The 13,117-nt window shown below is 47.3% G+C and overlaps 1 protein-coding gene across 2 annotated transcripts in view; it reads left to right on the top strand.

Moving 5' to 3' along the window:
- TBC1D22B (TBC1 domain family member 22B) overlaps positions 1-13,117 on the top strand; it is a 76,577-nt gene that overhangs the window by 49,021 nt on the left and 14,439 nt on the right. For both annotated transcript variants that reach the window (XM_080666478.1, XM_080666479.1), the window contains exons 9-10: positions 10,317-10,423; positions 10,842-10,917. In XM_080666478.1, the coding sequence (XP_080522604.1) occupies positions 10,317-10,423; positions 10,842-10,917 (183 nt within the window). The remainder of the gene's footprint in view (positions 1-10,316; positions 10,424-10,841; positions 10,918-13,117) is intronic.

The following is a 13,117-nucleotide window of genomic DNA, read 5'->3' as shown; positions in this document are numbered from 1 at the left end:
TCTGAGTAATAATCCTTCTCTTATCCCCTTTGCTAATGGTGCCATATCCTAATAAGGCAGCTGCTAGGAAGGTTTGTGCTATGACCACTCTGATATGATGCTCCCTAGTTCAGGAGGCCTGAGTATCCTATGCTCAGGGATCAGGCCAGGTAGCTGCCCTTGGCCTCCTATGCACATGTCACCAGGCAGCCTCAGCCTACTGTCCATCTCACTGAGCTGTAGCATGGAGGATCTGCCCTGGTAGGGCTGTGGGACCCACTTGCCTCCCGGACATTATTTGGCCTCTCTCCTAAGTCCTTCCCCATCTGTTCTCTGTCACTTTCATAAATTAGTACCTGAGCTTGCTTCATGCTTTGTGTCATGTTTTCTGTATAATAGTTGAAAACAGATCCAGACACCCTCTGAGTTGATAGAGAAGTTGTCCATACTAGCCTCGCCCTCAGGCAGCTTCTTTCTCAGACAGAAGCAGGGCCTCTGCAGATAAGCCCGTGTCTGGGTCCAGGGTGACTATGATCCCTAAGACTGCAGAATACCTCTAGTCTGTAATCTCTAAACCTTTGGACTTAGACGATATTATTGATCTAGCTCTGAACATATTAAGTTAACATGTAATTGAGAGTGAGGTCATCACCAAAATAAGCTGCTTAACAGCAACTACTTAAGTGACACATATGAGGAAATCACACAGGGGCTCAGGGCATGTCCTGTTTTCAAAGGAAGAGACAAGCCTGGTGATTTCTTTCACTGCAAATGGACCAGCGTGGAGCAGCTCCTTCTTCTCTGCATGACGCAGCACAGGAGCATTTGCATTTCAGGTTGTTGAGAAGCACAACGACACCGGAACTCGCTGAGGGCAGACTTTCCCCTACTTCTCACATGCACCTGGTTCCCTGCGTGACATTCCCACTTGTCATGGATGCCCATCTAGGAAGGGCTACATGTGACAGGGAACAAACACCTTAAGTACCTTACCCAGGAGAGAAAAGCTGCTTTTTCTCACATTAAAAGTCAAGAGGTTAGTAGTACAGGGCTTATACGCTGCTCACAGCCATCAGGGGTCCAGGCTCCCTTCTCTTGTTCTACATTCTCAGCGCGTGGCTTCCTTCTCATGACCCAGCGTAGCTGTGAGTTCTAGCCGGGGTGGAGGACGAAAGGGAGAAAGGCTTGCTCCTTTGCTTTAAGGATACTTCTGAAGTATGTGATGCTTGGGCTCAAGTCTCTTTTGTCTGAACTTAGTCTTATGTCTGTAACTATCTGCAAGTGCGGCTGGAAAACAGTCTGTATCCCACGTGGCCAGTACCCTTAGGGGTCCTGTCACCAAGGAGGAAGGGGAACAGTTGTTTGTGGACAGCTGGCAGTCCTTGCTTCCCCTTGGCCCCTGAGATGCAGTGTTTGACTGACACCTCTCCTCTGTATACCCAGCCACCCCTTCCCCTCAGCAGGATTTCTGTCTCTTAAGTCAGAAATGCTAAGAAGTGTTGATAATTCTTTTTTCTCATTCTTCATATCCAGTAAGTTACAAAGCTTTGATAATTTTATGTGCTAAATATTTCTGGAAGCTGTTTCCCTCTCCATTTATCCTATGACTGGTCTAGTTCAGGCCTGGACTGCTGAAATGGCCAAGTATGTTTCCTCATCTCCAATTACATCCCCTTCAAACTCATCTTCCACACCATTTAAGCACACACTTGCCCATGTAGTTCCTCCGCTTAAAGTCCTTCAGTAGCATCCTATCACCTACGGGTGAAAATGTCCAGGTTCTCTAGCTGTTGTCGTGCTAGGCCCTGGGTGAGCTACGCCCTGCATCACCCCTTAAGCTCAGCAATCCTGCATTGACATTTTAAATCATTCCTTGTTCTGCGCCATCCTTTTATCCCTTAGGCCAATGGTTGGCAAACTCATTAGTCAACAGAGCCAAATATCAACAGTACAACGATTGAAATTTCTTTTGAGAGCCGAAAACCGACTTCGGCGCATGGGCCACAAAGTTTCAATTGCACTGTACGTGCGAGCCCACACATGGTATTTTGTGGAAGAGCCACACTCAAGGGGCCAAAGAGCCGCATGTGGCTCGCGAGCCGCAGTTTGCCGACCACTGCCCTAGGCTAATCCTTGTGCTCCTTTAAGACTCCCCTTCCCCCTGGAAGTCTGTGCTGAGACTTCCCGCGGGCCCCCACCCCACAGTGCCACTCTTTGTGTAATAACCCTTACATTGCAGTTGTAGCGCTTTCCACAATGCAAGTTACTGTTTGTGCTTCCCTCCTGCTCTCTGCCACCAGACTATGATCCTTTGAGGCCAGAGACTATTTATAAACATCTTTATATTCCCAGTGCCTTCATTTTGTCTCCCAAATATGCATTCCACATATATAGAGCAATGAGAGAATGAAAAGATTTGTGAGAACTTTGCAAGATATCCAGGAATTAGTATGGCTTTGCTGCACTTGGCCACTAGAGGGCAGTGAATCATATACGATGCTCTGGTACTGTGCTGGGTTAGCCAAAAGTTCTCCCTGCTGAGGGATGGAGATGGAGAACCATCACTCCTCAGCAAGTTTTTACTGAGCACCTATCCTGGGCTAGGCACTGGGGGTGTGCCCATAAACAAAGTAGGCAAAAATCTGCTGTTTACTTCTAGTTATTTATTCAAGGAAAAGGAAAGCTTATCATCCTAAAAGGCTGTACAATACTCACAGCAACTTTATTCATATAGACAAAAATTGTAAACAACCTAAATATCTGTTAACAGGAAAATGGATAATCATACATTGGAAAAGTACTCAGCAATAAGAAAGGACAAAGTACTGATTAAAGGCAACAACATGGAAGAAACCACGTCAAAACCATTATGTTGCACAAAGAAAGTACACATTGTGTGGTTTCATTTACATAGAGTTTAAATGACCTGTGGCCATGGAAACCAGAACAGTGCTTGACGGGTGGAGGCTGCCTGGGAAGAGGTCTGGGAAACCTTCTTTGGTGATGGCAACGCTCTCTATTTGGATGGGGGCATTTTTGCACAGAAGCCTACATGTGTCAAAACAGAACTGTGCACTTATATGTAGTCAGCTGTATGTAAATTACATGTAAAAAGAAATCCCTTTCCTACAGAAACACAACAAATAGAAAAGTAGGTGTTTGTTGGATTGTGATGGTGCTACAGAGAAAACGAAGCAGGAGAGGATGGAGGTGTGCCATTGGCAAGAGTGGGAACGGGAGCAGGCTTTAAACAGAGGAGTGAGCCAGGTCACATTGCGAAGAGGACGTTTGAGCAAAGAGCCCTGAAGGAGGCAAGGGGGCAAGCCAGTTAATTTTTGATAGTTACCTCAAAATTTCAGAGAAAATAAGTTAATATTAAACGCCCCACATACTGCCATGTCTTGCTTTTGGGCTGTGGATTATACTGCAGCGCCCAGCTCTCAGTCACTGGGAGGCCTCATTCTCCACTCACACCCGACTCTGCATGTGGTACCCACCCTGCCAGTCCTGTTCTTCCCTGTCTGATGGGGTGTGGATGCCAAAGATAAAACTGGAAAAACTAATGGTGGGGTTTCATTATTGCCTTACGAGGACATTCCCTTTTCCTTTTTTAAATGTGAACTTTAGCCCTGGCCAGTGATGCTCAGTTGCTTGGAGTGTCATCCTGTGCTCTTGAGGGGTCGTGGGTTTGATTCCCGGTCTGGGTGCATACCCGGGTTGTGGGGTGGAGGGGGGAGGCATCCGATCAATATTTCTCTCTTGCATCGATGTTTCTCTCCCTCTTCCTCTTTCCTTGTCTCCTTCTCCCTTCCTCTCTCTCTAAAATCAATTTTAAAAGGCCTGTCCAGGGTTGAGGATTAAAAAAGTTTTTAAATGTAAACTTTACATTGCAATTTAACATACGTATTTTAAAGTACATGTATTATACATGCACATCTTGATAAATTTCCGATAACCAGCACCCATATCAGGACATGGAACATTTCCAGCACTGCAGAAGTCACCTCGGGTTCCCGCCAAGCTCCTCCCCCACCCCCCCCCAGCCCCGGCAAGGAAAGCTTCTTTAATCAGTTTTGCCTGTCTCTACACCTGATCAATTGAATCATGCAGTAAGGATATTTCATTCTGTATTTAATGCTATTGGTCTGGAGGGAATTAGGGGTGGAGCTGATGCTGAATTTGTTAGTGCTCACCCTATTGGGACTCTGACCCTTTCATCAAGATGCCTCCTGGCCCCTCTTCACAGCAAGGCAGCCTCCCCTGTGACAGGCAGCTGAGGGCTGTTAGAGGCTCTTCCCAGCAGTGGACGTGGATCTGGAGACAGCCAGTCAGAGTGCGGTGCAAGCTGCTTTCCACTGGCATTTGAGAGCAGTGTGTGCCTTTGGTGGGATGCCCAGTGCTGAATTTACTATCATGGAGGAGGGAAGACTCCAAGGTCAGTTGTGGCTTGTCGTCTCTGGGCTGAGACCTAGCCTGCTCTCCCTGGCATGTGGCACGAGGAACGTGTGCATGCTTGCTCACTTGCTCGTTCACTCTCATCCAAACCCAAGAATAAGTGAGAAATTGTCAGAGGAGAAATCCAGGTAGCCAACACATTCAAGATGTTGGAGCCTAATGAGGAGCCTCTGAGCAGCTGACCTTGGCCCGGGGGGACCAGGACTTCCCAGAGCTCGTTCACATACACTGTGACACGCCGCCCATCTCTTGGGTGATCTTTGGGCAGGTCCTCGAAAGTTAGGTGTGTGCTGGACCTGCTCTCCTTGCCCCCATAATCTGAATACTCAAGAGTTTGGGCTCATATAATTTCATATAGACAAAAATTGTAAACAACCTAAGTATCTGTTGTAGGACTGGATCCTACAGTCAGTACCAAGAGGCCCAGTTAACCAGCAGCCTCCCACGTTTGCTAAATAAGAGTGAAAGTAATACAGAAATAGAGAAAATTTTGTGGTATTTTTTTTTAATTCATTTTACCCAGGGTGTCATGACACTGGGTAGTGTATAGCTAGAGCCCATCTGTTAGTCTGAGTTAATGTCCAGCTTTTAGTCACTACCCTGATTGACAGGCACAGAGTCAGGAGGGGCTCCAGGGTCAGTTGCTTCTCTGTGTCTTTAAGACAGCACATCTCTCACACAGTTTGGTACATGATTTTAGTGAAACAGAGCCACCTCCCTCTAGACCAGGGGTCCTCAAACTTTTTAAACAGGGGGCCAGTTCACTGTCCCTCAGACCGTTGGAGGGCCGGACTGTAGTTTAAAAAAAAACTATGAACAAATTCCTATGTGCACTGCGGGCCCGGGACGAGTCGGCTGCTAAGCAAGACAGGCAGCGGCACCCGGCGGGCTGGATAAATGTCCTCGGCGGGCCGCATGTGGCCCGCAGGCCGCAGTTTGAGGACGCCTGCCTAGACTCTGCTCTGTAGGAACCTCAGAAGTCTTTCCTCTGACCCCCTCCCTGGGAGAGACCAGCTCTGCTCACTCTTCTTCCTCTGCGGTGGCTTGACTTTCCTGTCATTAGCCAAGGGCCCTCACCCTCTCCATACTGAGGCTTGTGATGGCATCCTTGTCGCGGTCGCTGCCATCACATACCTGCCTGAAAGTACTAAACAAATAATATCCAGCCGTACATTTTTATGGCAGTTGAACCACTTAAAAATTATTGCATACAGGAACTGCATGAATTCCTTGACATTTTTCTTAAAACTTTTTGGATGAAAAATGTCAGTTTCTGTTTTATAAAATTCTTTAGATGTATGGCCGAAAAGATTTACATTTTCCTTTTCTCAGTTAGTTTACTTTTGTCATCAGAAACGATGTAAGATATCCTTATGAGTTTACTTTAGAAAAAACAAAGACAGGACTCAGGTAGGCCAGAGGCTGGGAAAGAGACCCCGTCTGCAGCCGGCTGCCAGAATCCAGCCTGCGTCAGGCTTATCTTCTGACGTGGCAGCCACAGTGTGGGGGTTGCCCAGTCCCGATGGCTCCTGGGAAATGCCTAGAGCAGTGAGTGCACAGGTTCCTCTTGTCAGTTTAAGCAAAACCAGCTTTTCCCCAAAGCTGTTGAGGAGCTTTTGAGGTGTGTGTGAAGCTGATTTTAGGCCAAGACTTGGAGTTCTCAGAAAAATAAACATTTGATAGGAGCCAGAACTCAAGTACATTTTATCAGCTAATAAGTGGGTATGTTCTTGGCAAGCCCACAGTGGGCAATTTGATTTTTATAAGGAGCTTTGGATTTCCTCTTTTTGGATGCTTTGCCTCCTAAAATAGCCATAAAATATTCCTTAAAATCTCATTCCCACCAGTTTGAGTCCTGACTGCTATATGTCTCTAACAACCGAAGACACTCCTCATTCGAGACTGCATTGCTGGCCTGGTTTCCCGTTCCAGCTCAATTAGATGCTGAATTTCCTCAAGTGGGACGTTTAATGATCCTTCTGAACAGACTGTTTATGCTGAATGAGGCCCTTCAGAGAGCTGGGCCTCCCTGCCTCTGCTGCTTTTTGCTGGTGAGCTCAGCTCACAGTTTTTGACTGAATGTGTGAATTTTATCCTCCCAGCAGGCAGAACACTACAACTAAACTCTTCCTGCTCTCGAAGTGCTGGTGAACTTTCCCTCTGCCTGCAAAAGCAAAGGGCTAAAGGGAAGGCCTAGCACAAGGGCAGAACATGGGGAAACAACAGCCCCGAATCAATGCCCCCTAAGAGGGCTCAGCATCTATCTGTTGGTCCCTTTGCTCCCTGGACAGACAGCTAAACGTTTGGAATTGGCAGTTACAAAGAGTGGCATCTTGCCAATGTAAGACCCCATGTTGTTAGAACTTCTCCTTAAGACCAAGTGGTGGAAATGGAAACTTTGAAAATTGACTTATTTTTAAGGTACATTTTGGAATTAGGTTAAGTTTGGACGTGACTAACAGGGATCCAAAATAACTGAGGCTCTGAAAGCAACAAATGAACAAACAAAAACTCATAGACATAGACAGCAGTATGGTGGCTACCAGAAGGAAGGGGATGGAGGCCAGGGAAGGGGGTTAAATGTATGGTGACGGAAGATTTGACTTCAGCTGGTGGGCACACAGTGTAATATACAGATAATGTATCAGGATTGTACACTTGAAACCTATATAATTTTATTAACCAGTATCACCCCAATAAATTTAATTTAAAAAAACTGAGGCTGAAACCAGATAGGAATTTATTTATTCCTCATTTAATAGCAATAATACAAGCTAACATTTACATAATGTTTATTTTGTGCCAGGCACTATTAGCATTTTTATATATTAACTTACTTAATCCTTATAATATCCTATGACACTGGTAGGAAAGACCAACTTAACAGATAATGAACTAAGGCTCAGAAAGTAAAGTCGTTTGCCCAGAGCCACATAGACAGTGAGTGTGGGAGTCCAGGTTTGAGCTGTATAGTCTGGCTCCAGAGTTCATGCTCTGAATCAGCGTGCTATTCTGTCTGACAAAAAGCCACAGGTCACCAGGGCTGATATGGTATTGTGTCCCCATCGTTGTCAGGGGCCCAGGCCTTTCTTCCTTGTCACTCTGCTACGTGTGACATGTCCGGCGCAGTGCTCTGCAAGTGTAGAACGCCCACCCGTGGCGGGAAAGACCTTCACATGCCTGGGCAGCACCGGATCCTCCTTTGGGCACGTGTGTGAGCAGTGGCAGTGGTTTTTCCCTGAGCCCTCCTGTGGCTTTCACTTTTGTCTGACAACGCTCTCATACAGAGGGAGGTCTGGGATGGTTAGCGTGAGCACTGCGCCCTCTTCGGCGCTGCTGTGAGCCTCGTCCTGGACGGAGGTCTGGCAGTACCGGGGCCCAGCACAGCTCTCACCTGGTGGAAGGGAACAGCTTCCGGGGAGAGTTTGTGGTAGTGGGAGTTGGAGGCACCTGGATACCTGTCCCAGGGGAATGGACACGTAAAGTGGGGAGGCACGCGTGGGGCAGTGAAGTAGAGTGCGTGCAGCCACACGCCAGGCCTTAGAGATGAAACACAGAACAAAGAGGGCAGGAGATTCTGAGCTGGATCTCAGAGCCCAGGACCATTTAACTGGGCCACCCCCCAAAATACAACATAGTAAGTATTAAGTTAGGGGAAATCCTTTCTTGGAAGGATTTTTTTTCTTAATATGATTTCTCAAATGGACCTTTATATATTATCTGAAGTCTTCCTTTCTGCAAGCTTTCTTTATTCCTTTTTTTTTAAAAAAATATATTTTATTGATATTTTACAGAGAGAGGAAGGGAGAGGGAGAGAGAGCTAGAAACATCGATGAGAGAGAAACATCAATCAGCTGCCTCCTGCACACCTCCCACTGGGGATGTGCCCGCAACCAAGGTACATGCCGTTGACCGGAATCGAACCCGGGACCCTTCAGTCCGCAGGCCGACGCTCTGTCCACTGAGCCAAACCGGTTTCGGCTGTTCCTTATTTTTTTGATGATAAAAGGCAGGTGTAGTCAATTGTTAGGTCTTTTTTTCTAAAATAGTATCTATAATAATAAAAGCGTAATATGTTAATTAGACTGGACATCCTTCTGGATGAAGCTGGTGCTGAGAGGGAAGCCCAGGTCCTGGGTGCCTGCTGGCAGCCAGAGGGAAGCCCGGGTCCTGGGTGCCAGAGGGAAGCTGGTGCCGACAGCCAGGGGAAGGAAGGCCTACTCTTGCACGAATTTCGTGCATCAGGCCTCTAGTATATTATTCTTCTGACTATAAAAATTATGCTTATTATAGAAATCTTGAAAAGTCTAATACAGCTCAACGAAACTAAAAATCCTTTATCACTCATGGGGAACATATCCTGTAAACCTTGTGATGTATTTTGTCTTTCCACTGTGCTGTGTCAGCACATGTAAATATTATATGTACAGTAAGTGGTTGAGAGTATTCTATACATAATTCTGTACCTTGCTTTTTTCCCTAACACAGTGACATACTTTCCCAAGTTATTACCAATTCATATTAAGCTACATCTAAAACTATATCATGCCTACGGTGTGCCAGGCCCTGTTGTTAGCTTTTTATATGTATGAACATATATTTACATGTGTCTGCACTTCAAGTTGGACTTCTAGGTTGTTTCCAGGGTCATAGCTTTTCTGATAAAACACTTCCCCTCCCCAAAGGGTTTCTACAGTCTTTAAAGTCCATTTAAAAATGCTGTTTATAGTCCAACTGGTTGACTCAGTGGTTGAGAGTTCACCCATGAACCAGGAGGTCACAGTTCAAATCCCTGTTACAGCACATGCCTGGGTTGCAGGCTTCATCCCCAGTAGGAGGCGTGCAGGAGGCAGCTGAAAAATGATTCTCTCTCATCATTGATGTTTCTGTCTCTCCCTCTCCCTTTCTGAAATCAATAAAAGCATATATATTTTTTAAATGCTATTTATACAGGAGCAGAATCTGAGAGTTGTTACATGTTGTCTCAAGGAGATTCAGTCGTAGGTCTGGGTAGTAATTCTCGTAAGTGAAAGGTCTGGGCTCTGAATAGTTTTGTCAGATGCCTGTGTCTCTGCAGTTCCAGGGCTGCAGTGAATGTCCTACTTTCAGACAAGGCTTGTGGGTCTGAGGAGAGAAGCCATCTTTGGCGTAGAACTCAGGGCCTCTTTCCCTTCCTTTCTCTCTAAAAACAATAAAAAGGTATTTTAAAACAAAAACAAAAACACATAAAAACTAAAGCTCAGCTGGCATGGCTCAGTGGTTGAGCATCAGCCTATGAACCAGAAGCTCATGGTTTGATTCCCGGTCAGGGCACATGCCCAGGTTGTGGGATCCGTCCCCAGTAGGGGGCGTGCAGGAGGCACCCGATCAATGATTATCTCTCATCATTGATGTTTCTATCTCTCTCTCTCTTTCTCTCCTCCTTTCTCTCGGAAATAAAAAAAATATTTTCTTAATTTCTTTTTAGAAAAACTAAAAATAAAACTGAACTATGGGGTTATCTGATCCCAGCTGCTCTCACTACATATGAGTGAACCAGACAGCTCACTGGATTCTGAAATCAAGTAATTTTTCTAGATCATGTCCAGGGGGCTGGGTCCATAGCTCATTGAACATGAGGAGTAAAGTATCTTTTTCTAAAACTGAATGAACAAGTGCAGGGGAAGAGAAAGATACTGTAGACCAGTGGACTTGTAATGAGGTCCTCGGGAACTCTCTTGGGCCTCGCCCACCTGACCGGAGGGGGGCAGGCCTCGCCCCTTGGCATCAGGTTCTCCTGGCTCTCCCTGGCCCCAGGGTCCTGTTGAAGATACTAGACTCTATCTTTCTCTCTCCATTTTTTAGAGAAGACCTCTGGACTCTCTCCACCTTTTGTTTTACAGAAGAGGATGTGGAGAACTTCGATGTGACCAATTTGTCTCAGGACGTGCTGCGTAGCATTGAAGCCGACAGCTTCTGGTGCATGAGCAAGCTGCTGGATGGCATCCAGGTGGGTTGGGTCTGCCCTTGGACGCCCCGTCCAGGGGTCCTGCGGGCCTTTGGGTTCCTTGCTGCTCATCTGCATCAGACAGCCCCCCACCCAGCATGGCGCCTCCTCTTTTGGTCCATCCATCTCTGCCTCTTTCATTAGCTTTATAGCTTTCAAAAGGCAATAGTCTGGCATCCCCTGGAGTCTCAGGAAGTCTCTCTGTTGCCCTGGCTTTGTCATCAGAGCACGCCCCTGCCTCCTGGGCCATGGTTCGCCTCCGCAGAGCAGGCTCTGTTAGGCTCCCCAAACTGCTGCTCTGTAGATCCCTCCGTTCTCCCAAACACCAGCACTGGCTTTGGAAAACTGCTTGTGCCTTTACGTGTGTTTCTGTGAACAGCTGTGTGAGTCGTGCTTATCCTGGACTCTGTGTCATTGGCAGGATAACTACACCTTCGCACAACCAGGGATCCAGAAGAAGGTCAAGGCGCTGGAAGAGCTGGTCAGCCGGATTGATGGTAGGTTCAGAGGAGTCCTCTCGCAATAGCACAGCTCGCGGCTGACACAGCGCATTATGCACGCGTCCCTCCTCCGCCCCTTCCCAGTGTGACCCTTTCCCGTATGCTCTGTGCTGCTGGCGCCCCAGCATCCTTCCGCATCTCAACAGCAAGGCGAACCCTGCTGTTTCCTCAAATTATTTTTTCTCCTTAGTTCTCTGTCACCAAGTTCTATCAGTTCTCCTTCAGCATCTCTCCTCAAGTCACCATTTCTTCTCCATTGTCCTAGCTCTGGGCCAGCCATGCCTCCTCCAAACCTCTCCTCTTACACACCTGTCACACAGCTGCATCTTGCATAAGCGTTCTGGTCGCATCCCTCTTCTGCTCTGGAACCACCAGGGCTCTCCCTCGCTTTCAGCAGCAGCTCTGTAGGCTGACCTGCCCTCCAAGTGGTGATGGGCGGGACTTGAGGCCCTGACACAGGGCCCTCAGGCCTGGCTGCCCCCCAGCAGGACCTCCCACAGCTCCCAAGACCTGTTTGGGTGGCTCTTCCTGAAGAAAAATGTCCTTGACTCTGGCTTGGAATCATGGAATGTGAAGATTAGAAGGCAATTCAGGGAGCCCTGCTCTGACTGATGAAGAAATTGCGGCCGGGGAGAGGTCAGAGTTAGGGTTCAGAAGCACACATAGAGCCTCACAGCGAGGCCTGTAGGTGGGACCTGCGGCACCAGTCAAGCTGCAGAGCTTCTTAAGATGTCACCAGTTACGCACCAGCTAACAGAGCGCGTTTCCTGGTTTTCCCAGCCATGGTTTTCTGCTTCAGCTAAGCATTGCCCTTCCCCCGACAAAGAAACTGGGTATCTTTCACTCTTCTTCCCAGGTTCCCAATTTGTTCCACTCCACCTTCTTTTTTGTTTTGTTTTTTAATAAATGTTATTGATTTTTTATTTATTTGTTTACTTATTATTTTTTATATATCTTTATTGATCTCAGGAAGGGAGAGGGAGAGAGAGATAGAAATATCAATGATGAGAGAGAATCACTGATCAGCTGCCTCCTGCATACCCCCTATTGGGGATCGAGCCTGCAACCTGGGCATGTGCCCTTGACTGGAATTAAACCTGGGACCTTTTAGTTCACAGGTCGATGCTCTATCCACTGAGCCAAACTGGCTAGGGCTATTTATTTTTTTTAAAGAGAGAGTGGAAGAGAGAGAGAGAGAGACAGAAACATTGATGAGAGAGAAACATCATCGACTGGCTGCCTCCTGTACTCCCCCTGCTGGGGACCAAGCCTGAAATCTGGGCATGTGCCCTGACCAGGAATTAAACCAGTGAGCTCTTGGTACATGGGTTGATGCTCAGCCACTGAGCCACACTGGCCAGGCCTCAGCTTCCTTTTATAACAGCACTAGAGGCCCGTTGCACAATATTCATGCAAGAAAAGACCCCTGGCTTCACTCCCAGCCGTCCAGGACCCAGCAAGTCCCCGCTCCCCACCCCAGCCGCCCGGAGCTGGCAAGTCCCCGCTCTCGCCAGGAGCCAGCAAGTCCCCACTCCCCAGCTGCTGGGAGCTGGCACATCCCCGCTCCTGGGCCGCCCGGAGCTGGCAAGTCCTCGCTTCTGTCTGGAGCACCACTCCAGTAGCTCCCTCTGCCGCCCCGCTTCCCCTCCTGGCAGGCCTCACACTGCTCTGCGCCTGCATATGCAAATTAACCTCCATCTTTGTTGGGTTAATTTGCATATTCACTCTGGTTGGCTGTGGGCGTAGCAGAGTGATGGTTAATTTGCATGTTTCTCTTTTATTAGGTAAGATTTCGATTTTCCCCACACACGTGTTTATTTACAGTGGTTTCCTGTACGTCATGTGTGGATGCTTTTCCTCTTATCGCCCAGACCCAGCTGTTAGCCCCATGGTGGGACCCACATGAGGGTCTCTTGCATCCCTCACCTGGATTCTGGTGCAGGATGCGTGCGCAGGGATAGGGCACTGAGCCGGCTGACATGACAGAGGCCGTGGTTTCTGCCACTGTCTGCCCAGCCTGTTTTTTTCTCCTCACACATACATGATAAATAAAGCTACAGTATATTAGGATAGTGAATATTTAAGTGCATATATCTTTATTCTTTCAATTATAGAAGTAATATTACAAAAATTTAAATAATTAAGAAAAACACAAAATAAAAAGTAAAAACCTTCCCCCTTCCTTAAATTCTACCCA

The sequence above is a fragment of the Plecotus auritus genome, assembly GCF_963455305.1.
Source record: "Plecotus auritus genome assembly, chromosome: 4".
NCBI lineage: Eukaryota > Metazoa > Chordata > Mammalia > Chiroptera > Vespertilionidae > Plecotus > Plecotus auritus.
Note: the sequence above shows the minus strand (reverse complement) of the source record. Positions and strands in the feature narration are given on the sequence as shown.